The 24,060-nt window shown below is 47.4% G+C and overlaps 1 protein-coding gene across 7 annotated transcripts in view; it reads right to left on the bottom strand.

Annotated features, from left to right (window-relative positions):
* Positions 1-24,060, bottom strand: part of Ctl2 (Choline transporter-like 2) — a 182,242-nt gene that overhangs the window by 69,250 nt on the left and 88,932 nt on the right. For all 7 annotated transcript variants that reach the window (XM_089584030.1, XM_089584032.1, XM_089584026.1 and 4 more), the window contains exons 2-4: positions 18,699-18,747; positions 5,098-5,171; positions 871-949 (exon numbers count right to left, since the gene is read on the bottom strand). In XM_089584030.1, the coding sequence (XP_089440156.1) occupies positions 871-949; positions 5,098-5,171; positions 18,699-18,747 (202 nt within the window). The remainder of the gene's footprint in view (positions 1-870; positions 950-5,097; positions 5,172-18,698; positions 18,748-24,060) is intronic.

The following is a 24,060-nucleotide window of genomic DNA, read 5'->3' as shown; positions in this document are numbered from 1 at the left end:
AATATCTATATTCCCTTATTGTAAAAGGATCCACTATTAATTTTCCACTTCAGCCGCCGTGGTGGCTCAGTGGTTACAGCACTCGGCTGCTGACACGAAAGACGCGGGTTCGATCCCGGCCGTGGCGGCTGAATTTCGATGGAAGCGAAATTCTAAAGGCCTGTGTACTGTGCGATGTCAATGCACGTTAAAGAACCCCTGGTGGTCGAAATTTCCGGAGCCCTTCACTATGGTGTCTCTCATAGCCTAAGTCACTTTGAGACATTATTTTATTTATTTATTTATTTATTTATACAGAATACCCCTAAAGGCCCTCGAGAGGGTATTGCATAGGGGGGGGGGGGGGGCACAGGCAATTGAACAGAATAAAAAGAAAACCACAAATATAAAACAAACAACAAAAGCACAAATAAGACACACTGGATGAAATAAGTAAGCAAAAGAATCAATCAAAATCACAAATAAGACACTTTGCATGACATATAAGTAAGCAAAAGGATCAAAAGAATGGCAACGCGGCAAAGAACGAAGATTACTGCATTATTAAAATTATACAAACAGAACACTAATACAATGAATCTTTTTAGTAACAAACCCTGCAAAAAAAAACCCCACAATCCAAAACAAACAAAAAATTCCTTGTTCTGTCTTTTAATTTTTGTTTTCGAAACCTCAATAAGCATTCATTTTCTCCAAGCCATGCTTCATCAGATCACCTTTAACATTCAGCTATTTATGCACTTACAAATACATTAGGATAAAAGGAACTTGTATAGCATAACTTTTCAAAAACACTTCATCTAAAATATAAATATGACGCTGGTGCAAGCAAGTGATGATCCCAATTATTCCATGGTTCGGATGACTCACTCATATGGTGGTTGACCGCAGATGTTTCCCTGGCTGTCAGTGGGGTAGATGAGACGTTCAGGATTGCCATTTCTGTAAGCTGTGAAAAAAAAAAAGCCCAGTTTGTCCCATTTGACCTCCAGTTGGCATGAAAGGTTAACTCTTTCCCTACCATGGGGAAAATGACCATTTTCTGAAGGTTTCAGTACATTTTTTTTTCTGTAAAAACTATTGCATTCAATATTGATTGCAATACTCAAAAACAGAGCTGAATAAAGGTGCTTTCTATTAATATACGTTTAAACAACAAATTCCATGTTGCAACAAAAAATTTTATTTGCTAAAAATGAGATTTTAGAAAAAATTCAACAAAACTTGCGAAAACATGCTTGTATTAAAAAGAAAAAAATGTTAAAAATTTTCTGAAATATACAAAATGTTTGTTACTCTATTGGCCACTCTCTACAAAAAAAAATCATTTCTATCTTGAATAGTATTGTTGCTACAAAACAATAACTGGAAACTCTATAGTTGTGCATCGGAGTGCAGCCGCCTGTGTTTCAGGGTGGTTTCCATCATCACTGATGTCAAAACTGAATCATCTTCAGCACCTTGCAACATTTTCAGGCTCGTTGTTGCGCAGGACGTCGATTAAATCACTCGCAGACGAAGCGGAGTCCTGAGATTTGCTATGTCTTAGAGCGCGTGCCACGCATGTGGAGGCTGCCAAGCGACTTTGATGGTACCGCATCTTTGGAGTGCGGTCAAAAAATGCCGTTTTGATGGGGAAAAAAAACTATAACGCAAACAAAACTTCTGTTTGCCGGCTACAAGCCAGATGCACATCGTGCCTGTAAGCAACGCGGAAGGCTCCGAAGTCGAGCGGCGAAGGCGTCATCTGCAGGCAACATGGTGGGCAATGAGCGCAGGTCCGCGTCTTCATTTCTTCGCAGCGCGTTAGAAAGTGCCCCCTCGCGGGACAAAAGAAAACTACATCGGAAAGAAAACTTTGGTTCCTGGCCTACAAACTACATCTGCAGCGCGGTCATTAGCAATGCAGAAGATTCTGAAATCGGGGCATGAAATGATCGTTAGCGGGCTAACGATGCTCAATAGGCGCGGTAGGGAAAGAGTTAAAGGCAACCATTTCCAAATGCTCTACCTCTCTCTCTCTCTCTCTCTCTCACACACACACACACTGAGGAGCACAGATGGGAAGATGCACCACCTTTAAGAAAACAATCACCCATGATAACCACACCTTGTTGGTGCCCTTCACGTTGACCCTGTGTTGATGCAAAAATTAAAACTCAGCAGCTTGCCCTGTGTCAACCTTGCCAAGACTAGTCATGAATGAGGAGCCTTATACCCCTGTCACACTAGCAAATTTAATGTCATTCGAACCTAATGGCATTCGATGCATCGAATGTCATTCGGTCTCTTTCGGTGCTACACGGAAAAAAATGTAATTCGAAAATGATGGCATCGACGATCAGTGAAAAAGAAATAGTCCAACTGAACGACATCAGCGCGCATAAAATATGTTTTAAATTGTTGTGCAGTGTTTCAAAATAGGATGAGAACATTTGTGTGCCGTATTATAAGCTTAAAATATTATTTGCGGCCATTCTGCACCACTTTAGCCATCAAAAGCCAAGCCAAGCATAAAGTCAACCACAAATCCGATAAATGTAAACAAACAAAATGGCTGACATGGCGGCGCGGACACGCGCGGAGCTTGGAAATGACTTCTTAAAGGTGAACTGCTCAGTTACGTCTTGAAGTACCTTCGAGCTTAACGAACATGGCACGCCAACCAACAAGAATCACGCATCCCAAAATGACCGACGGTCGCGGGAAAGACGCTGCTTCACGCTCGGCCGCTGCGGTAGGCTGCTGAGACCGACAGAAACAGCTATCCACGACAGCCTCTAGTGTGAACAGATTCACACAAACATTAACTTTTTTTAGCAGAACTAAGTAAATGCACTTTCTAAGTTTGGCAGTGTGCACACTATATTTTTCGCGCCGCTTGTTCCTGCTGCTTATCTGGTGTCCAGAGTACGCATTCGGTTCGAGATCGAATGCGAATGAGTTCCCCTAACTCATTCGATGGCGAATGTCATTCGAACCTAATGACATTACATGTTCCCGTGCAGCAGTCGTTTAACGATATTAGGTGCTAATGTCATTCGATTCGAATGACATTAAATTTGCTAGTGTGACAGGGGTATTAGTTGTGCCCAATATTTCTGTCTACTTGGGATAGCATTACGTATACCAGTGTCTAAGTGGTACCATGTAACAACTTGGAAGCAGGCGAAATCATTGTCAAATGCACAGATCCTACAATCTTTCAACGCAGACTGTTTTGTGGTAAGGCGCAGCTCAAAAGAGCACGGGCGCCTGGACAAAATCCAGCTGGCGCCTGAGATGCAAAAGTGACCCCCTAGCAGCAAGAGCTGCACCACATTTTACCCAGGCTCTCAAATGGCAAACAATTTAAGTCTGCAACCCAAGCCAATGAACTAAGGTTCAGTAGAACTGAGAACTGGATGAGTTACCTGTGCATGCACTCACACCACACAAAAAGGAAAGGACAAGAGAATGACTACATCCACTTCATGCTTTATTTGCAGCTACATCATATACCCACTTTCTCTTTCTCCAGTCCTCAACTTTGTCTTTTCACCAAAAAACTTCAGTTTTGCTTTTAATCACTGCACTTCAGTCACACAGTATTTTGCGAACCTGCTAAATGTGAGAAGGAAAATCAGAAAGTTTCAGAGCAGCTGATGCACCCATGAAGCAAGCATAAGACCTGGGGACTGGTTCAGCCTTTGAAACCAGCAATATACCACAGTTACAACTTGGTGAATGATGTATGGGGAAAAAAAACTGAAAGACCAGTTACTTCATATTTGGGGATGTAAACATCAAAGGTGCACTGAAGAGGAACCTGAACTCGTATTTTTATCGCCGGAACTCGATCTACACGTTCCGAGCGTTCTTAGAAACTTTTAATTTGCCCTGTGCGGCCGATTTCCTTAACTTAATTTCGATTAAACGTCCCGGCTCCCGCTTTTTTTTTAATTCCCCGCAGACGGTGGGAGGAGTTGACCAGCCTTTCAACCAGTCCCGTGGCACCTTGCCGCTCAGGCATCGGCGGAGTGATACGTAGTGATCGGCGAAAGCAAACAGTCCACGCGTATTTTGATTTCCATGGGCCTAATTTGCAGCTATGTGGTCTCTGACTATATCTATTTATTCACAGAAACGTAAAAAACAAAATAAAAGCTAAAGCAAAGCCGCCACGCGACTGCCTGAAAGGCACTACATGCGTTGGTCGACACCTCCCACCGTCTGCGGGGGAAATAAAAAAAAAAGAAGGCGGGAGCCGGACGTTAATCCTTAAATTAGGAAAATCGGCCGCACAGGGCAATAATTCGAAGCTTCTAAGAATGCTGGGAACGTGCAGATCGAGTTCTCGTGGCAAAAAGACGAGTTTAGATTCTTCTTCAGTGCACCTTTAAGCAGTGCTTACACCGTAAGTGGAAAACGAACGGAAAGGATGCGTTCACAAGCAGGAGAAGTACACAGGACAACACAGGACTTCTCCTGCTTGTGAACGCGTTCTTTCCACTGGTTTTTCACTTACCATGCACCAACTGGACCAACAAGCTACGTTTCTTCAATACGGTGATTACACCTCTAGTAATACAGATGATCAGTGCTAGCTAGCCCACACTGTGTTTTTGCAGTTTTTGCATTTCCATCTAATGCTGCTGCCACGCGCCAGTGGGTGATGATTGCTTCAGTTTTGGGAGGGTTACAAGTGAGTGCTTTATGGTGCGAGAAATGTGTTGGCACGAACTTGGTCATCCTGTCGTGCAGTGCATTTGCAGGTAGCATCCCAAGAGCGCTCATCCTCGGTTTAACTCGCCGCATGTTTATGGCTCTGACCTCCCACATACATACAGTGCTTATGTAGAAGCCTAGCGGCATGAAAGAAGGTGACAAACTTTTAGCACAGAAATAAACACAGATTGCACTGACGGGAAAAAAAAACCTTTTAGACAAAGAGGTTGAACATATGCATACTCAACAAAAGAGGCACAATGCCAACTCTCAACAAGATTCTGAAAGCTTGTAAATATTCACAGTTCGCAAGCCTTCCTGAGTTAAACACATGCACAAAGAGATATGCATGAACACTGACATTGTCATTAGAATGAAGGACAGGCATACCAAAGAAGGCCACGATGCCCCATCCGGCAAGAAAGAAGACGAACAGGAACAGGCACAGAATGTCTGTACAGCTCCTGCAAAGGGACAATTCACACAACCCGTTCCATTTATATTTGCACTGAGCTTCCCTCGCAATCTATGGACTCATCCTTAAGATTTGAAAGCTTCAATTGGTTTAAAGCAAAAAGGGAAGAGAAGTGTGCCTCAGCAAAAATTCTTCAGCACTTGGTAGGTTTCAATCAAGGGCTTTATTACTCACTGACTGCAACCAGAGCACATTCATACAGCTATACAGGAAGGCTACACAGAGTTCTCAAAATCTCTGCAGATGAAAAAGAAAACATAACTCAGCCTGATGGCAAGTCCAACCAAGCACCACTGCTTGTTAGACAAGTCACTATACCACCCAAGGCAACTAGGCCATTTTTTTCCTCAGCAGATGATGATGATGAGATGGCAGGCCACAGCCAAATTGATCAACTCACAGCAGGGCCTCTGTTAGTTCATTGTATTTGGAAGAACTCATTACTCATGAGCAACCATCTAAGCGCAGCCATCTGGCCATGCTCTGATGGTTTCTTGTGAGTATCTGCTATCCGAGTTATGTAGCAGCAACTGCAGCAGAGAGGTGAAAGGCAGAGAAAGTTGATACACTTGCAAGGTAAGAAAACAGCTGGAAAGAAGGTGCAGAGATGAAAAGGACCACTCAAGTGCACTGAGGTAGTGCTCATGTCATATTTTCTTTGTCGGCATTTCGTTGTTTTTTCCATCCACGCTTTTCTTTACCATCACCTAAATTATGAAAACAGTCAATTACACAAAGTTTTCGTTGTTATGTTACAATACCATCACTATGGATACCCCCAAACAAGAGCAATACCTGCCTAGATATGCTAAATTTTACTGAGCATGCAGAGAGGAAATAAATACTTTTAAGGAAGACATTGCTGCCCAACAATATGACATCGGGGTAAAGTTGTACTCGAACCCGGACATATTGAACTCGAAGCGGATCACGAAACAGTTCAATATACTGATCATTCAATACATAAAAAAAATTGCAAAATACAACCTTATCTCCAACCTACAAGCTAAAATGCATCGCAAACATGCTAGTGACTTGCTCCTTGCAGCAACATGCCGCCCACTGGCATGCTGGCAGAGCACCGCTCTTAGGAACTATATTCCATTTCATACATAGCAAGCAACGCTGCCAAAGCTAGCGCGCCTGTTCATGCTGGTCAAGTTCACACCCAAAAAAGTAGTTTGCCCTAAAACTAAAGTGAATGCAAGCATATTTTGTTGCAACAGATCTCAAGTGCTGTGAATAACGATATTCTGGACTTCCATTTTACCACTTTCCCACATTTTCGTCCTCCAACTCATCGAGATATCGAGCATTAAGAATGACTTTGGTGGTCGGATATGCGGCTGGTAAGGCGAATCGCTCTTACTCCATCCACACCAATAAAGTAGTTCACACACAGTGAAAATTATAGCCTGATCAGGCTATAATTTTCAGTCCAGTTACTGAGTGCCTTAATTCGATTGTAATTTTGAGTGCTACCCTTTGTTTTTCAGTACTCTTGGTTTTCGTCCAAACACTCGCCAAGGCTTCGAGAAGCACGAATGATACACAGTGGAATAATACGGCTTCACAAGCGCATTACTTCCGCAGCCACTGGGGCATTGCCTGCTATGTATGAAACTGAGTACAGCCAGAGCCTATCAGAAGATGTCCAGCAGTGTTGCTAGTATGCTACAAATAAAGTAATCACTCATTAAAATTACATTGCAGCTTGTTTACGCGACACCTTTTAGAGCAAAGCATGCGAACGGGGGTTGCAGCCAGTCTTTAGTTAGGTTGGCTTCACCACACGACAGCGATGTGGCGTGAAAAATGAGATCGAAGGACACCATCAAGCACGCCCTAAGTTCTCCCTATCACACGTTTTCACAGCGCTAACGCTGCCAGCAGGTATCCAATCGCCACGCAGCCTACCCGTCTCCGCGTGGAAAGTGATCAAAGAGCGTCAGGGGAAGCGCGACTTGCAGGAACGCGGCACGGAGTTCGATCATATCGAACGACCGCCGGCAGTTTGATATAGTGCGAGACTTCCCTATAAATTTACGCAGTTTTGAAGGGGGTAATCCGCGTGTCCGATACAGCCAATAATTCGAAATATCTGGGTTCGACATCTAGCAGCTGGACTGCACTACTGTGGGATGCTGATGAAGAACTAAGCGGCCAATGCCCCTCAAAGGAGGCCCTCCAGTTATGACGGCATCGACCGTTTCTCCTGACATCGTGGATAACCCCATCCAGCCTGCTAGCGTGACATCGCAGGGTGTGGCAGTGCCGCGGCTGAATCGAATTACCCACAGCGTCATATGAAAATTGGTCGACGCCAATGGCTAGAGGGCCTCCTCTGAGGGGCGCATGCCTGCCTTTTCGTTTTAAGCTGCACCCGACTATAGGAAGATGGTAACTATTTTAAATGAGTGTTGGGACAAGGCATGTGCAGATAGTACATTAACACCTAAACATACGCAGATCAAATAGTGAAATAACTAAACTAGTTATGCTTTGCTTTGCTTTGTCAAACCTTGTTGCAGTCAAACCTCGACATATCGAAGACGGATAATAATGAATTATAAGAGACACCAAACTATTCCAAACTCTTGGACAAATGCAGACGATTTTATACCAAACACAGTTAGATGCAAAACAAATTACAGTTGAACATTGTTATAACGGAGACAAAGGGACCCCGCTATTTCTTCGTTATAGCCATAGTCGAGGTAAGGTGCGCCTGTCTCGTGCCAACGGGTTTACCTACCGGGGCGTCATGCGGACCGAGATGAACATACCTAGCGTATATCCAGAGTTTGCTGGCGTCGCTGTGGCCACTTTACTAAACTTGTGTGTCCAAACAGCTTGCTCCATCCAAAGCCATTCAAAATGCTTGCTCGCGATGGAATCACTGCCGCGCATCCTCCGCTCCTACCGCAGCCCATATCAGCTTCAGCGCTCAGAAGATGGAGGTAAAAATTTGGAAGACTACTTTTTTTTTGCCCACATTAATTCTCTAAGGGCGCCCACACACACCGAGAGCTTCCAATGCGGCAGAATGTGGGTGCACCAACGGAACATGTCGGCCTCGTCAACGCACACCCGTTTCTTTCGCGGCCTGCACAGGCTTCGGCGCCTAGATGACGAGCCTCGGAGGAACAATGTAGAGGACATGGAGAGACTGTTCCGAATGTTTGTCCCAGTTCTTGTTTTGCTTTGTTTTTTGCATTGAAGCAGGCATTGATCAATGCAGGCGCAAAGACAATTCTGTCGCAAATACCCGTTCTGGTTGGCTTCCCGGCAAGACTCACGAGCACGCTGATGAAACTACACGGCTTCACCGCATGACAGCAAAGTCATACTGGAGAATGGTTGTGCAAGGCCGAGGGCTATTACTGATTTGACCCTGGGCGCCTTTTGGCCAACGGAAGTTGTCTTAGTCATTTTTTGTCGCTGTCACTCATCTCGGCCTTGAGAAGCCAGCGAGACGATGATACAGTCAAGAACACCAAACGCACTGCCAAACGGTCAGGCGATGCGACCACTGCAATGAAGAGTAAACTGCGCACGGCACGTTAGAAGCACAGTGGGCTCGCAGCAGATCATGTGCAGTGTAAAAGTGGTGAATGGGGGGGAACCCCTCTGACCTTGGCAACTCTACCGAAGCGCAGCGGGCCGCGTGTTCCGGCAAATACGGCAGCGCGGGTGCCAAAATTTTGGCACGCCAAAGCCAACGAACAGGCCGGAGAAACGCACCGTGTGGGCCCCACTTGAAGCAGAAAGTTTTACATGTTTTGTGTGGTGCCCGAAAGACTAAGGTTATGAGCGGTAATGAGGAACTGTGGCGCTCCGTTACAAATGGATAATCCATACTCAACATGAAATGGCCAGCGAAATTCATTTCGGATTCGTTATATCCCGTCGTAAAAATGAGATATCGAATACACAGTCTTCTATGGGAGCTTCCAAGGGGAATATCCATTCCTTCATTACATCCATAATTTCGCTATAAACCATTTCATTATATAGAGGTTGCCGGCTCAGATGACAGGCCGCAGGCTTCGCCAAGCATTTGCAATCGTTTGCAACGGCAAGCGTTTCCGCAATGGTTCATGCATCTCGAACTAGTGTGTCACTGGAGAAGTTTTCATTTTCCAGCGACTCTGTATTGAACCGGCTGACAGCGCCACGGAGGCAGCTGCGAAGCTTTGCAGTGTGCTGCGGTGCCACTGCGTCTGAAGTGGATCGCCACATACGGCGAAAGAAGCAGTGCCACCCCAGTAGCTTTCGGTCTGGCGCACTCATTCCGCACGACACACTACTGTCATGCAGGAAAGCCAGCCCAGCTAGCCACCGTAGTCTGACGCCGCTGCGTCCTGTAGGTGCTGTGCGGAGAAGCCAGCCTAACCGGAGATTGGTGCTCTTTCCTTTTGCAACCTCCGAATTCTGGAATCGCTACTGGCTCTCCAAAAGAGCGGTAAAAATTTGGAACCACTATCAACCTATCGATGGTAAAAAAAAAAAACTATTGATAGTACTATTGATAGCCATATCGATACCACTTGCTATATATAGTTTATTTATTTATTTATTTAGAACATACTGCAGGCCTACAGTAGGCCCAAGCAGGAGGGGCGAATACATAATATATGCAAAAAAGAACAGGTTTAGCAAAATTGAAAAATGTTAAATACAAGTTGTAACACAAAATACATTTTATAGTACTATCCATTCTATAAAATCAACCACGCATACCCATTGCTTCCTAAACTTGGTTTCCCAAGTGTGTGGTATGGAGTTGCTAGTATGAGTAACTGACAGGACTCCCCTGTTTTCGCAACCTACACATCACCGAGCTCTGCAGACGTTCCCTATGTAAAGTTACTGGAAAAAGTGTTTGTGTCGTGAATGTTCTAGTTGCGAAGCATGTGTGCAAAAAGCATTTCTGCAGCGGTTACGTCAGCAAGACGACGTCTGCAGTGCGCGATAGTGTCGTGTTAGCCAGCACAAGTTGTTGTGCTCTTTGCTCTTTCATCGGATGCAGTTCCAGAAATTTTTGCGAACTGTCCCAGCTACCTTTTAAACTGAACTGTCCCGCTTTTGCGTCTCAGTTTAAAGTGGTAGTCATTTTAACTCTAGTATGCTCTCACAACCCCGCCAATTATCTTTCAAATTGGTTAACTTGTATACAGGTCGGCGTACAGAAGAAAAAAGCACTTGAAATGCGCAGTGCATATGCCATGCTATCACGAGCCTACAAATAATGAGATGCACAGGAATTAACATTCGTTCTTCTTGTTCTGGCCATCATGCTGTCGAACGCCTTCGTTACGATGTGATTTTCTGTGATTTTGTGCTTATATTTAGCTTTTATCTAGGGCACGTATCAAGATGTCCTTCTCATCTAATTAGTTAGTTATATGGGGTTTTATGGCGCATAAGCAACTATGGTTATCATGCGCCAAACACAAGGTTAGATGATGTTATATTAAGTGTATAGAGGTTACATTATAATAGATTTAAAATATTGGCTTCCTCCTTCTCATCTAATATTCTACTGAAAATACTTCCGAGGTTTGAGCGATAAACCACTTCCACGCTACAACCTATCCATCGACGTAATGTTTGCTAAGCATCACCTTATATTTCCATGCATTGAAAACAAGATAGATATGATCGCGCACGTCCTAGACTACTAAGTCGAGAATGCGACAGGTCAGTAAACAAAGAAGATCGGACGGCTAAGAGTCGCGCAACTTGAGAAAAGCTTTACTTTTGATTATGAACGTATCGATGAACGTACTCCGGATCCTTTAATGCAGAATTAAATATTTCATTCGTCCACAAGATATCCCATAAATGCTTGAATTGAGTATTGCTAGTAGCCAGTTATTGCAAATGCCACCGTGGTGGCACGAGAGTTATGGTACTCGGCTGCTGACTAGAAAGACGCGGGTTCGGTACCGGGCCACGTCGTCTCTATATTGATGGAGGCGCTTTAAAGGCAAAAGGCCCGTGTACTATGCAATGCCAGTGTACATTAAAGAACCACAGCAGGCAGAAATTTATACAGAGACCTCCACTACAGCATCCCTCATAGCTTGAATCTCTTTGGGACATTAAGCCCCATAAGACTGTGAAACCAATCAGGTATCGCAAATGTTTTGGCTACATCGCTGGCCAACAAATACATACTATCAACAGTGTTCTACTGATAGCCTTACTATTGATAGCGGTACTATATACTATTGATAGTCTACGGATAATTTTTTCATTATTGATAGTTTCAAAAAAAGAATTGAAGAAGCGTAGCTTGTTGGGCCAGTTGGTGCATGGTACGTAGAAAACCAGCGAAAAGGACGCAATCACAAGGAGGAGAAGTACACAGGACAACGCTGGAAGGACAACGCCAGCGTTGCCCTGTGTACTTCTCCTCCTTGTGATTGCGTCCTTTTCGCTGGTTTTCTACGTTCAAAAAAAGACTATTGATACTATCAATAGTCAATTTCCCGATAGTTTTGCATTACTACCCCTCGGTCGGGGATTAAGCAGACTAAGGCTGGAGTCCAATGCTTGCGCAGCCATTGGCCATTTTTCGCAACGTTTGCGTGATTGCTGAAGGGCTCACCCGCTATAATAGAAAAACAAGTTATATAACTCATTAGACAGACAAATGTAGTTATTTTTGAACCATATGCACTGTTAAAACCAATTATTATTTAGCCCGAGTGGAGTGAAGAAAAAAATTGGCAGTGGCTTAGCTCTGCTATGCCAGGATATACGTAGCTGCCAAGCGACATCGGAGTCTGAGGAATTGAGGTTTTCCAATCTTCTCCGCCGACAGGCAGCGGCTTGACTCTCTTTAACCTCCCATGTAGAGCGCACTGCATCAACCACATGTCCCGCGTATTATATACGCAAGGTGCGCCCTCCTCGCGCATGCGCAGTTGCGCGCGGCAGTCAAACACAGCGGCCGGCGCACGCGGCTCCGGCGTGTCTGCCGAGACTGTGACGTCACGCCTCTGGAACGCGCCGACCGGCGGAGCGTCGGTGAGGAGCGCGCGCGCCGGCGGCGGCGAGGGCCCAGATGCGCCTCTAGTGACGTCACGCGACTGCCGCGCATGCGCAGTATGGTCGGCGCAGAGGGCATGCGAAGCTCCTTCCAACCCGCGTAGTGTAGCTTACGCTACAAAAAATTTGCCGCCGATTACATTTCTCGGTAATGCGAGCGCAGCTGCTGCGGAACACGCAGTACTGAACGGAGGCGGCTCTGGGTTTCGACTTGGGCAGAACGCAACGTTCTGCCGCCGATGAGCCTGGCATCGGACGAACGACCAGCGCGCTAACAGCGAGCGACCTTACAGCGAGCTAAAGCCCCTCAATGAAACAAAAGTAGCGAAAAGCGTTGAACTTTCCGACACTCCTCCTCTCCTGGAGCGCCGCCGGAGAATCGAGCCTCCCATTGGCCGAGGCGCCGTAGTCACGTGTTTGCGCGCGCTTTTTGGCTCCGCAGCAGACGCCGGCGCCACTGCCGGGGCTGGGAGTCGCGCTTCGTTTTCTGTGGTTGTTTTTCAGTTGTCAGTCGTGTTTTTTTTTTCGGATGATTTGGTGTGAAGCGCCAGCGGCTGCAGTCTTTCTTCGCACTAAATGCCATTTGCCATGATTTTAAACAGACTCGTTCGCTAGCGAGTACGAAAGCCGTGCTGAAGTGCAGGTTTAATGTTGCTCGCATTGCGTGGCGTGTCGGCTTGGTTGCAGTCGGGCTGGTTCGCATGTGGTTTGAGCCCCGCCGTTTACGTTGCTCGCTATACAGGTCTAGGCTTGATGTTGCGCGCATTGCTTGCCGTATTTGTGTTGCTGCAGCTGGACTCCTGGGCTCACGAACTCGATACTAAAGGGGCGGTACTCGCTGTTCGAGCCTACGCTGCTCATGCTGCTCGCGGTGCAGCTCTAGCTTTCATGTTGAACGCATCGCTAGACGTATTTGTTTTGTTACAGTTGCACTCCTTCGCTCACGAACTCGACACCAAAGGTGTGGTACTTGCTGTTGAAGCTCCTGCTGCTCATGCTGCTTGCGATTAAGGTCTAGCTTTCATGTTGCACGCATTGCTGAACGTATTTTTCAGGCAGGGTTCTACACCAAAATCGGGCGTTTTCTGTGCCTAGGCACATTAACGCACCTGTCGCTTGAATACTCGATACCTGCGTGGATAATATTTGAGAATGCAAGCAAGGACCTCTGTAAAACATAGTTTCAGACATTTTGGGTTTAGGCCGTCGTTGCTGCCGCGAATTCTTGCGAAAATCACGCTGCGTGGAGCTATGTAAAGTGGATAGGTGGTTTCAAACGAATCCCTAACGCAGGGGCGCGCGCAATGATCCAGACCATTTCCAAGTTCGACATTGGAAAAGCTCCTCATGGCCTTTAAAGGGAGACTGAAGCACTTTTTCTGAAAATCGGGCTGGCAGCGGCATCCTATAGTTTTTCATGCTGTATACTGGAATATCGCATCCAAATAAGGCAAAAACAAGCGCGAATTGCCTTTTTTAGCCGAAATATGCGGCCTGTGCCGCGGCGCACGCAGCGCGGCGCGCCGCCGCCCGTGATGATGGTCAAGAGAGGTCGTGACGTCACTTTGAGGACTGGAGAAGCTGCCGATGCGAATCCGGCGCTGCGTTGAGGGCAGATCGCAGCTTTCCGTGTCGTTGTAAAAGCGAATACGGCGACTATTTTTTTTTACTGACCACCGAAGAAAAGGATACTACAGTTTGCTCATTCCACGTATCGCCTGAAACCAAAAAAGACACAAGCAAAAAATTATATGCCTAGCACAAGCATACGCCAGCGTCAAAGACTCGATACAGACCATGCGTAAAAGGTGCCAGCACAACATCGGCTCGTATTCTCGGAAAGGAAGGGGTGCGAACAATACTCAAGTCAATTACCACCACCGGACGCCTCCTGGCTCGCCCGGAAGAGCGTCATCCTAAAGAAAAGGCCCAAAGCACTGTGTAAATCTTGTTCTCAGTACCCGGCGTTGCAGGTTGGGGCAAGAAAGTATTTCAAGTGAACGATGAAGGAGCACAAAGTTGGTGTCAAAATTAGCGAAGCGCAGTGGCCAAGCACTGCGAGGCATGTGACCACAGGATAGTGACGCAATCATGGTGCGCTGGAAACCAAGCCAAATACACGCACAAATACGCTTCACTCCTGGCGCGTTCAGCAGATGCCAGAGAATATTAATCGCTGCCTCGGAAACGTTCGCCCTTCCTAGATTTGCAGTTTAGGTTCAGTGAAGTAGTTGCCAACTATATGTGTGTTTAAAAGCCAAGCTAGCTGCAACTCGCCCGCTGCCACAACTTGATGAAGAAACCGAGTAAGGTTGCGGTGTTTTTTTGCAAAAACTTGGTTGGCATTCATTTCTCTCATAAATTTGCATCCGAAATCAACGTCGAACGCTTTCATTTTAATTGCTTAGCTAGGATTAAACGAGATGCCGCATATGAAGAGCTTCGATGCTTGCTTGCTTTGCTTTATTGTGCTTTGCTCTGCTTGCTTGCTTGCTTGCTTGGACACGTCGAACCGAGTATAAAATCACTAACCGAGCCTTGCTGAGCACGTCTCAGGTAGTCTGGCCGCACCTAAGCTGAGAAGAGCGACACATGCTTAAGCCTCTATAAGGTTTCTTCAGGGGCTAAGTGAGCATGTTTCTACTTTTAAAAGAGGCGCTTCTTCGGAATGGTGACACGCCTCTTATGCGCGAGGAAATCGATGGAACTGTGTCATGGTTCAGCCGCGCCTTTTCGACAGAAATCTCCAGAGATCACACTAGGACAAGCTCTGCCTGCAGCCGCTTTTACGAAAGTGTTTCGAGCAGAGTAAGCTTGCTTTAGTCGGCTTGAATTCTTCGTCACAGCAGCGAGCGGTTGCGCTGCGAGCTTGTGGTCTTGCGGAAAACAGTGGAAGACGACACAGTCGCGGCCGTAGTTGTTCGTGGACACGAACGCAGAGTAGTACCTGTTGAATCTGATTCTCAAGGTCGGCTGACACGCTTTGTACGTCGCAACGCACGCAGTATACGAGGAACAACGCATGCAGCACGAGACACAACGCGCGCTGAAAGCGCGCTCGGGTGCGCCGAAGCATCCCCGGCTCCTCAACATGGCGTCACGCTGGCCGACATGGACGAGGTTTCCCTCTCCGCTGTTCCCCTCTCCTGCGCTCGCGCGGGGCGCGGGAAATTTAAACATCGCTTTTTGAATTGGTGATTGCGCCACTGTTTTAGCCAAAATCGAAAAAATAATTTCACAGACGTGATCAGCAATGACACTACTTCAAAATCCTAGAAGGTTAGCTGATTCGAAAACCGCCTCAGTATCCCTTTAATGCGGAGTGGTGACGTGTTAACACTTGTGTATTCTTTTTTCAGTTATGAAAGGTCACGCTCTATATTTTTTTTTTCGTGCCTTGCATCTCCCACGCCACAATCTCAATGCGGCCGAATCGGAGGCAGAAAATGCAATAAAAATCATGCGGGCGCGCGGTCCGCTGCGCGCCAAAGCGCGAGCGACGAGAAAGCCACTATTCGAGCGATGGTAGTCACTCTAGTGCCGCGAACTCGCTCGCGTGCGCCACTTCCAACGTGTGCTCCGCAGACAAAGCGATCGAAGAACAAAACGTTTCTATAAATCAATGCAACGTTGGTCTGGGCAGTTATTACAGTAACTGATTTTTCAATCTCTCATTTCATATGTCATTTTCACCGAAGCCAAGGCAGAAAACGCAACACAAAGTTCATTCGGGCGCGCGGTCTGCCGGGCGCCAAAAGGCGACGGTTAGGAGCGTCTGCTAGCTTCACCCGGCCCAGGTGCCGCCACCGTCGGCGCCCGGGAGAAGCCGAGAGAAGGAGCGCCGGCATAGAAGGAGGAGGGAGGAGATGTCGCTACTTTTAGTTTATTAAGGGGCTTTAACAGCGAGCGCTTCTATCTCTGGAGCCATCTCTTGCGAGGGACGCATACTTTACTCACGACGCCATCGGCTGCTTCGGCAGCCGTAAGATTATACGTTGAGCTCAGTAAATGCAGAGTTTGGTTTATGGTTTATTGTGGTTTAGCGTGCCAAAGCGACTCAGGCTATGAGGGACGCCGTAGTGAAGGGCTCGGGAAATTTCGACCACCTGGGGTTCTAATTTAACGTGCACGGACATCGCACAGTACACGGGCCTCTAGAATTTCGCCTTCATCGAAATTCAGCCGCCGCAGCCAGGATCGAACCCGCGTCTTTCGGGTCAGCAGCCGAGCGCCGTAACCGCTGAGGCACCGCGGCGGGACAATAAATGCAAAGTGGTTTTTAGCACCAGTGGACAGTTACGTACAACATAGTGGATCTTTATCGTGAAGACTTTTCAAAAATTTCCTCGCCTGAACCGCTGGCTGGTTTGCGGTGAAACTGCGCACAGAGCTTCTCGTAGCAAGTTTAACAGCGGTACTCACGTCGTTCAGCCGAGCAAGATGAAAACCCGTAATAATTTGCACCGAGAACGAGGTACCAAGAGCCACCAGCGTCGGGTTGCCGCCAAGGGGCAGCGCTGACGCCATCTCTTGACTGCAGAGGAAAGCGCCACTACGCGAAAGGCGCCAAGGCGAGCGTTGCTAGGTGTGCGGGTCCTTTGATGGCGCCACCGGTGCCCTTCGCGGAAACCCGCCGTTGGCGGCTTTCGGGTCCTCGATCTCGGCGCAAACGATTATAGGTTTGCATTATGCGCGGCTGAACTAGGTAAGTACCGTCGTCAAACTTACCGCGAGACAAAAGCTACCGCAACACGCAACCTCTGTGCGACGTTTCATCGTAAACAAGCCAGCGGATGAAGCAGGAAAATGTTTACAAGTTTTCAAGATAAGAATGCACAATACTGCAGGACCGGCACTCTAAAAAATAACAAAAAACTACAAAAATGGCGCGTATTAGAGGCTAGCTTTCGATCTAATTGATAAAACGCAAGCATGTTTAGCATATTACTGACCGTTCATATGTCGTTAAGCATGCGAAATTTCTTTGAGCTGCACTTAGTTCTTCAGTTGTCATTGTTGAAAGTTAATAGTCAACACGAAAACGCAACCCACGGAGGTCTGGGCGGTCAGTAGCATGACGTCCGTGGGTCGCGATGGATTAAAAGACGATCAGGTAACAAAAATCACAAATCATTTTTTTAATTCAATTTTGATTTTATGGCGCAAAATTATACAGCGAAATTAAAGAGAAATCAAAGCCAGCTCAGTTTTGAAAATGGCAGAATCGGCATTGTGGCATGAGGTTTCGAACGTGAGCAAAAAAAAGAAACAATAAAGCTTTTGAAAACTTGTTGGGTCAGCTTTCCACGCTGCACATTGATCAAATGGTGTGGCTCAAATTTTAAATGCGGGGAATACTAATGTAGCGCGCGTTTTAGACGTAGAAAATGTTGACGGTTTGCAATTTCTCAATATATTTGGCCCTAAAACCAAATATTACGTTGATTAGTTTAGTTTATTTTACTTAATACTTCGTCTTTTATTTGGACGCTGTCACGTAAAAGTCCGTCCTGCCGTATAATCCACATGCACAGGTTGGGCGACGTATCTTTCACGGCCTTTAAAATTGTTCAGTGCAGATTTTACTTTTAAACACCCAGTATACTGGTAGCCACGCAAGCGCAAAGACAAGCACTTAAAAATCACCAGTAACGCTCACTCTGGAAAGAGCTATCACAGACGCAATCGTGCTCAGCTATATGCTTGTCTTTTGCGCTACGTTGCTACCAGTATGTGCACTCTTCCGACAAAGCAAAGCAGTTGTTAGTAGCTCTTGTGGTCGCCCCCTCTTCTGTGGCTCGTCTATTGTATGCGTTAGCCTCGCTCCAAAATTAGCGAGCCAAGCCCGAAGCAACCAGCACCGAAGCCCGGTGTTGAGGAGCGACAGCGCGAGCGAGCACGAAACAAGTTCCAATTTCTCCTCTCCGCCGCTGAGAAGGTAATCGATGACAGCCACGCACCAATGTGTGTAAAGCACATTAACATATACGCAAGTGGTAGAGCAGTAATTGGAGGCCTAAAAACAGCTGATTTAGTTCACTCAAGCCAGGATCGAGAGCAGCACAATCGTGGCGCACGCATGCGCTAGTCACGTGATTTTTTTTTTTTTTTTTGTATTTCGCGGGCTCTCCTTGGAGCTCGGAAAAAAGATACACTTGAGGTTTTCTTTACCGCGAATAAACGGAATGGGGTAGTCTGAAGGTGCTCTCCAAACTTTGCTATTCACATCTGTCGTCTAAGGTCAATATTTATTTAGAAAAATTCTTAATTGCTAATTAATTAATTGCAAAACAAAACTGCCTATCTTGCGCACGCCGGTTGGTAGGTGTAAGTAAGTGGTTGCCCAGGCCTACCTCGAATATTTTCTTTTAACCCGTGGCTAAAGTTAGCCTGGACACCCTGTATAACGCCGGGCCCCGAGACGACAACGGGCCCCGAGAAGGAAAAAGGTGCTCACCGGTTCTTGAGGGGCCCCTTGAACTCGGGGTCGAACCTGCGCGGCTCCCCTGCGGAGAAGAGAGCTCCATGAGTATCGCCACCAAACACCATCCGGTTTCAGGCCTCCGACATATGCTTCGGCCAGCGACGGCGCCCTTGGAACCGCGTCTGGCAACCGACTATAAAAACCACCCCCAAAAAAGCGCGACAAGCACACCAGCCTTGGCCACACTTCACACTCTGGATTTAGGACGAGGCTAGTTGGTTCACTGCGGAAGCTAACGGACCAAAACCCGAGCAATTAAATGAGGGCAATAAAAAAGCTCAGTACTGTCATGTACGTGATTTTTTTTTTGCCCTCACTTAAAATGCATTGGTCTTACAGCGTTAACTTCCACAACATTTCTAGTTATTCAAGACGGGTAATCGCATTGTGGACAAGTCAGGACTTCACGCGCCCCCCAAACAGCAGGCAAAGCGAATGAAACGCTTCCCGAAAAGCGCGAATAACGTTGAACAAGCGTTTCTTCCATTCATTCACTACTCCTTTACCATAGAATACTATCGTGTGGGTTGGCAATGTGCGAAAATACTGCCGCGAATCTTTGTACGGTTTGTTTGTTCATCCTTCAAAGCTGCCGGCACGAGGCCTTATCGCTTCATTTGTGACGCAAGACGCGCCTAGAATTATCTCGATTGATCGCATCCAGGCGGAGCCGATTCTACGTTGCGCCAGAATGTTATAGTAACTTCCCAACTTTTATCTCGAAAGTTCGCTATCAGCTTTAAGAAGAGCATGGCCGACAGCGGCGGGCATTCTGTTCGACGACCGCCGAGCACGCTCGTTGCTTTCGCCGCCTCCGAGTCATTCAGTTATTTGCGGGCGCAGGTCAGCCCAAATGGCCCAAATAAAGTTTCCTTTAGAAACCATTCAACTATTACAAAAGCCGTAGGCTCTGGATTAATTTCGACCACCCGGAGTTCTTTAAAGTTCGCTGACGTCGCATGGCACGCGGGCCGTCTGCAGTTGGCCTCCAACGAAATGCGGCTTCCGCGGACAGGATTCGATCCCGTGACCTTGGGCTGAACAGCCGAACGCCAGAGACGCTGACAGACTCGGCGTGTTTAAAGTCCGGAAAAAAAAAATAGGTTGCAGGCTACACTTTTTTTTCCCCCGAGCGTCGACGCATCCTCAGAAAAATCCAGCGCACATGAAGAAACCAGATCAGATTCCCCACAAGAAGTCTACTAGTCGTGTACCCATAGGCGTTTGGTAACAGCAGTGGCCACGGATAAATGAACGAGACTGCTCAGAGAAAACCTATGCCCGCAAAGAAACAAGCGGGAAGTGGTCCGCGCTATGCTCGATCTGGCATTTGCCTAGTGTGCTCAAATATGGCCGCGCGCAAAGTTCATAGCCGTTCGAATATAAACGCTTTTCGAGAGTCTATATACAAAGCAAATTTCCACCCTTCGAGCACGAGATGCGAACATGGCAGCAGCGGCTGACCGCAGCCGGCATGAAAACAAGACGGGAGTCGGCCGCTACATGTCCGGAGGGGCGAAGGGCCAGCCGCGAAGAGGCCTCCAGGTAGAATGCGAGAGGGAGGGAGGCCGCAGTTTCGTTGCATGTCTTCTGTCGAATCGGGGGCCACACGGGTCGCGACGTGGAATTCGGCCACTCCTTCAGTAATGTTCCGGTTTCAGCGGCCGAACGGTGGCTGTTACGTCACAAGTATGAGTAACGTAGCGTGCCGAATACAAAACTGATATAATCGCTGATATGCCGTTTTAATTCGCTACAACTCATACAACCTGACACCTGCACCAAGCACCGTAATGACAGCAAACGAGAAAACAGCTATTAATCGCAGATTTTGAAAAAATGCAGTTTTAAATAATTTACTGGGCGTTTAAACGAATTGCACGCCGCGATCCATGTTTACTAATGTCTCGCACAAAGTTGAAAAAAAAAAGGACCAACCATCGAAAATCTGGTGTCCTATGGAAAAGGAGAGCCCAATGGGGAACGACTGGTGCACATCGTTCGCGTCACACTGCTCAGTCCCAACTGCGATATAGCACGAATTAGCTCTTGCCCACTAACGTCGTCTTTAGCAGCATCCGTAACTTCTGTGCATTCTGCAGCGTTGTAGTTGTACAGTGGTCGCGTAACGTCACAACTTCCGAGCCTTCTCCCCTCCATCCGGCAAGCCTTGTCGCATCATCCGCAATGCCCACCACGAAGAGGCGACCCTGGACTTGGTTGGGGCGACTCGTCGTTTCTTTAACGGATGCTGAAGGCAACTCCGCCCAATTGTTGTTCTCAATAAAAAAATAGGTTCCACGCCTCTTTTTCGCTCAGCTGATGTTTGTTGGACCGAGAAAAAAAAATGCACGTTAGCTTTGATTTAAAAATGGAACTCGTTATTCTCGCTCCGCTGTACAAACTCGTGACGTCTACATCGGAAATAAAGGATTCCGTGATCACCGCATTAAAGTGAACGGCACTGAATCTTATATATAAGCCTCAGGGATCCGCTAGAAAAAAAAAACTGCCGCGACGCCACCACCGTTAGCTTGCCAAACAGGACCGCGGTGGCGATACGAGAATGTTTTGACCATTTCTAGCTCAAAAAAAGCTCGATTTTCAATGAAAGTAGGGTATTTTGTCCTTACAACGCGGCAGCACGTCGATAAGGTCAACTTCAATTTATCATTTAAGATTCGTCCACTCTATCGTGTCACGCTCTCCGCTTGCTTCCAGCTCTGCGATTCCGTTTCCTGACAGAACAACGAATCGGGCCGATTAAAGGCAGCCCCGAGCTCGGTGCTTGTCGTCACCTCCGCAGAAGCTGGCAGCAGCACGACAGCTGAAATCGCATCGCGGCAGAGTGTGCAAAGCCGAGCGATAACCACCGATCACAGCTGGGCGGAAAGGGAGTGAACACAGCGGCAGTCTTTGAAGCCGAGAAGAAAAAAAAATAAAGTTCAACGAGGAAGCGATTCTCGTCGCACACGTAACAGGGCAAAGTGCAAGGCCGCCAACGCCGTTCACGCGCTTGCACAGGAGCAGTTCCCACCTGTCGCCAACCTGCGCTTCCAGTACAGGCACATGCTCCGAGGTGTGCACGTTTGTCCACTAGAAATAATGCGTGCCGAGCGAAGTTCCACGGGACGGCTCGCGACAAGCGCTGAGCGCAGCGCCCTTCAAACACATTTCCCCTCTGACGTCATCGGGAAATGCATCGCGGCTGCAGTGATCGCGGAGTTTCGGCGAAAGGAAATCACACTTCCGCCACGCAACCGCAGAGGTGAATGCCCCGGGAGGGACTTTGTCACCAAGCGATGACTCTGGGAATGTTGAATTGCGGCGGGGAAAAAAAAAAATCACTCCACGCGAAAGGGGGATTGCAATCTTAGCCAGAATAGCGAAGGAGCGCCACGTAAAGGCTCACACACGGATCGCTGCAGCTTTCGACGCTTCTTGAAAGCGCGACGCAGACTGCCTTGCGGCGCCACACAGCGCTACGACGCTTTGCATTAACGCGACGCGTTAACGCAGACTCAGGTTACTACGGCTTCGGGGCAGTTTACTGAAGCTCAGTCGCCATCAAGAACAATGGGCACAACAATGGGCCCACTTCGTCATCGGCAGGCTCAGTGCCCTCTGGGACACCTACCGCTAGAAAGCCTCCTGTCAAGGTTACGGTACGAGGTATCCGAGGTCAACGCACTAAAGTTCGTTATATCCAAGGTTAACACACTAAAGTTCGTTGTATTCGAGGTGGCATACTAAGGTCCGCTATGCCACGCGCCACGCGTGATTGCGGTCTCCATTTCCCCTTGCAGAGACCCTTCTAAGGGTAACGCATAAATAAAACTGTACGTACTCTGGTAGACGCAGCAAATTAATATTTAATATCAGATGTATGCAACGCGCTATTTGATCAACCAGCACGCCCCTAAAATTTTCGATGCGACGGTTATAAGGCCAACAAGGTCATGACAGCCATGTTCTCTGCGGCTCCCTCTGGTATAAGGCTCCAGCGAATGCCAAGTATAAAATAGATCAAGGCCGCTTAGGGTGCCGACGACCTTTCACCGATGACCTTCGCCTTTTGGCGGTGACTTTTAGAGGCTCCACTCGCTACTAACACGAATGCCCTGTGCGCATGTGGGACCTCCGCCGCACAAGAAATTTAGCTTGGCCCCGCTCAGGGGCGCCTTGCCCCCTGCGTCCTTGTTCCTTGCGCCGCTTTGCATCTTCTTAATCAATGAACCAACTAGCCCAAAGTATCTTTGGCCGATCTTCCAAGCAGCGAAAAAGAGGCGTACAATTGGCGAATTTCACCTAGCCACGTTGTTCACACCTCCTACTCTGGCGCGCCCTGATAAGCAAGCGTTTAGGGGATTCCAGGGCGAGCAAACACACTGCCACGGCCGATCGGCAAGCACAATAAAAAAAAAAACGAAAAGTGAACTTTCTTACGAGTTCGCGCCGAGTTCGCCGCGAAACCGGAAAGGTATGCGGAGCTAGCGCCATCCGACGCTCTGAAACTGCGTGGTCGGCAGCTCGGCGTTGTTTCAGCTATAGGCGACACACATCAGACCTGCTGGATAGGCGGATCTTTGGCAGACCTAGCAGAACTGCTAGATCGGCGGACGCCTACGTCGGTGGTTGCGCGCGCTCGAGAGCCGCGAGGTTCCGCTTGGACGCGCCGAGGATACTAGCGTTATCGATATTCTGATAACTGATATGGCTACTACTAACAGCCAGCTACAGATCTTTAATTGCAACTAGGCGCCTTAGGAAAATAGTTAAAAGTTAACTACTAGAATTAAGCCACCAGCTCACTAGTTCTTTTCCTGAAGAACAGCGCGAACTTGGATGAGGCCTGAAGGAAGACACGGGTGCTGACTTGCATACGTTGACGATTTACTTGTCATGTTAGACACTGATTTCCGCGATTTCAATGCAGTCTCCACACAAATCCAACCTATTTTTGTTCAGAGCTGTTTTCCTCTTGAATTAACAAGTGAACTGCCTCAAAATCAGGCCATCAGATTTCTGGACCTGGAATTCAGTTTTAAGAACCATACTTGCTGGTCGTACGAACCGCGTGGGAACAAAGCGTGGGAACGTTCCGTAGCTATGTCGTGCTTCACCAATACACTAAGTAAATATTTGCATACACTCATTACAAGACAGTCTCAACCACCAAACGCATCGTCTCTTGAGGGCTGGCTATCCCAAACATCTGCTTATATCTATTTCGGAATCTATTCTTCGAAGTTTGAACGAAAAAGAAAAGCCGGCTAATTCCGTTAACAAGAAAAAAAAGACCGCCGTGGTCCCCTACATTCATCGTTTCACACCC

This window comes from Amblyomma mixtum, chromosome 3, assembly GCF_055824585.1.
Source record: "Amblyomma mixtum isolate Tamu chromosome 3, ASM5582458v1, whole genome shotgun sequence".
Taxonomy (NCBI): Eukaryota; Metazoa; Arthropoda; class Arachnida; order Ixodida; family Ixodidae; genus Amblyomma; species Amblyomma mixtum.
Note: the sequence above shows the minus strand (reverse complement) of the source record. Positions and strands in the feature narration are given on the sequence as shown.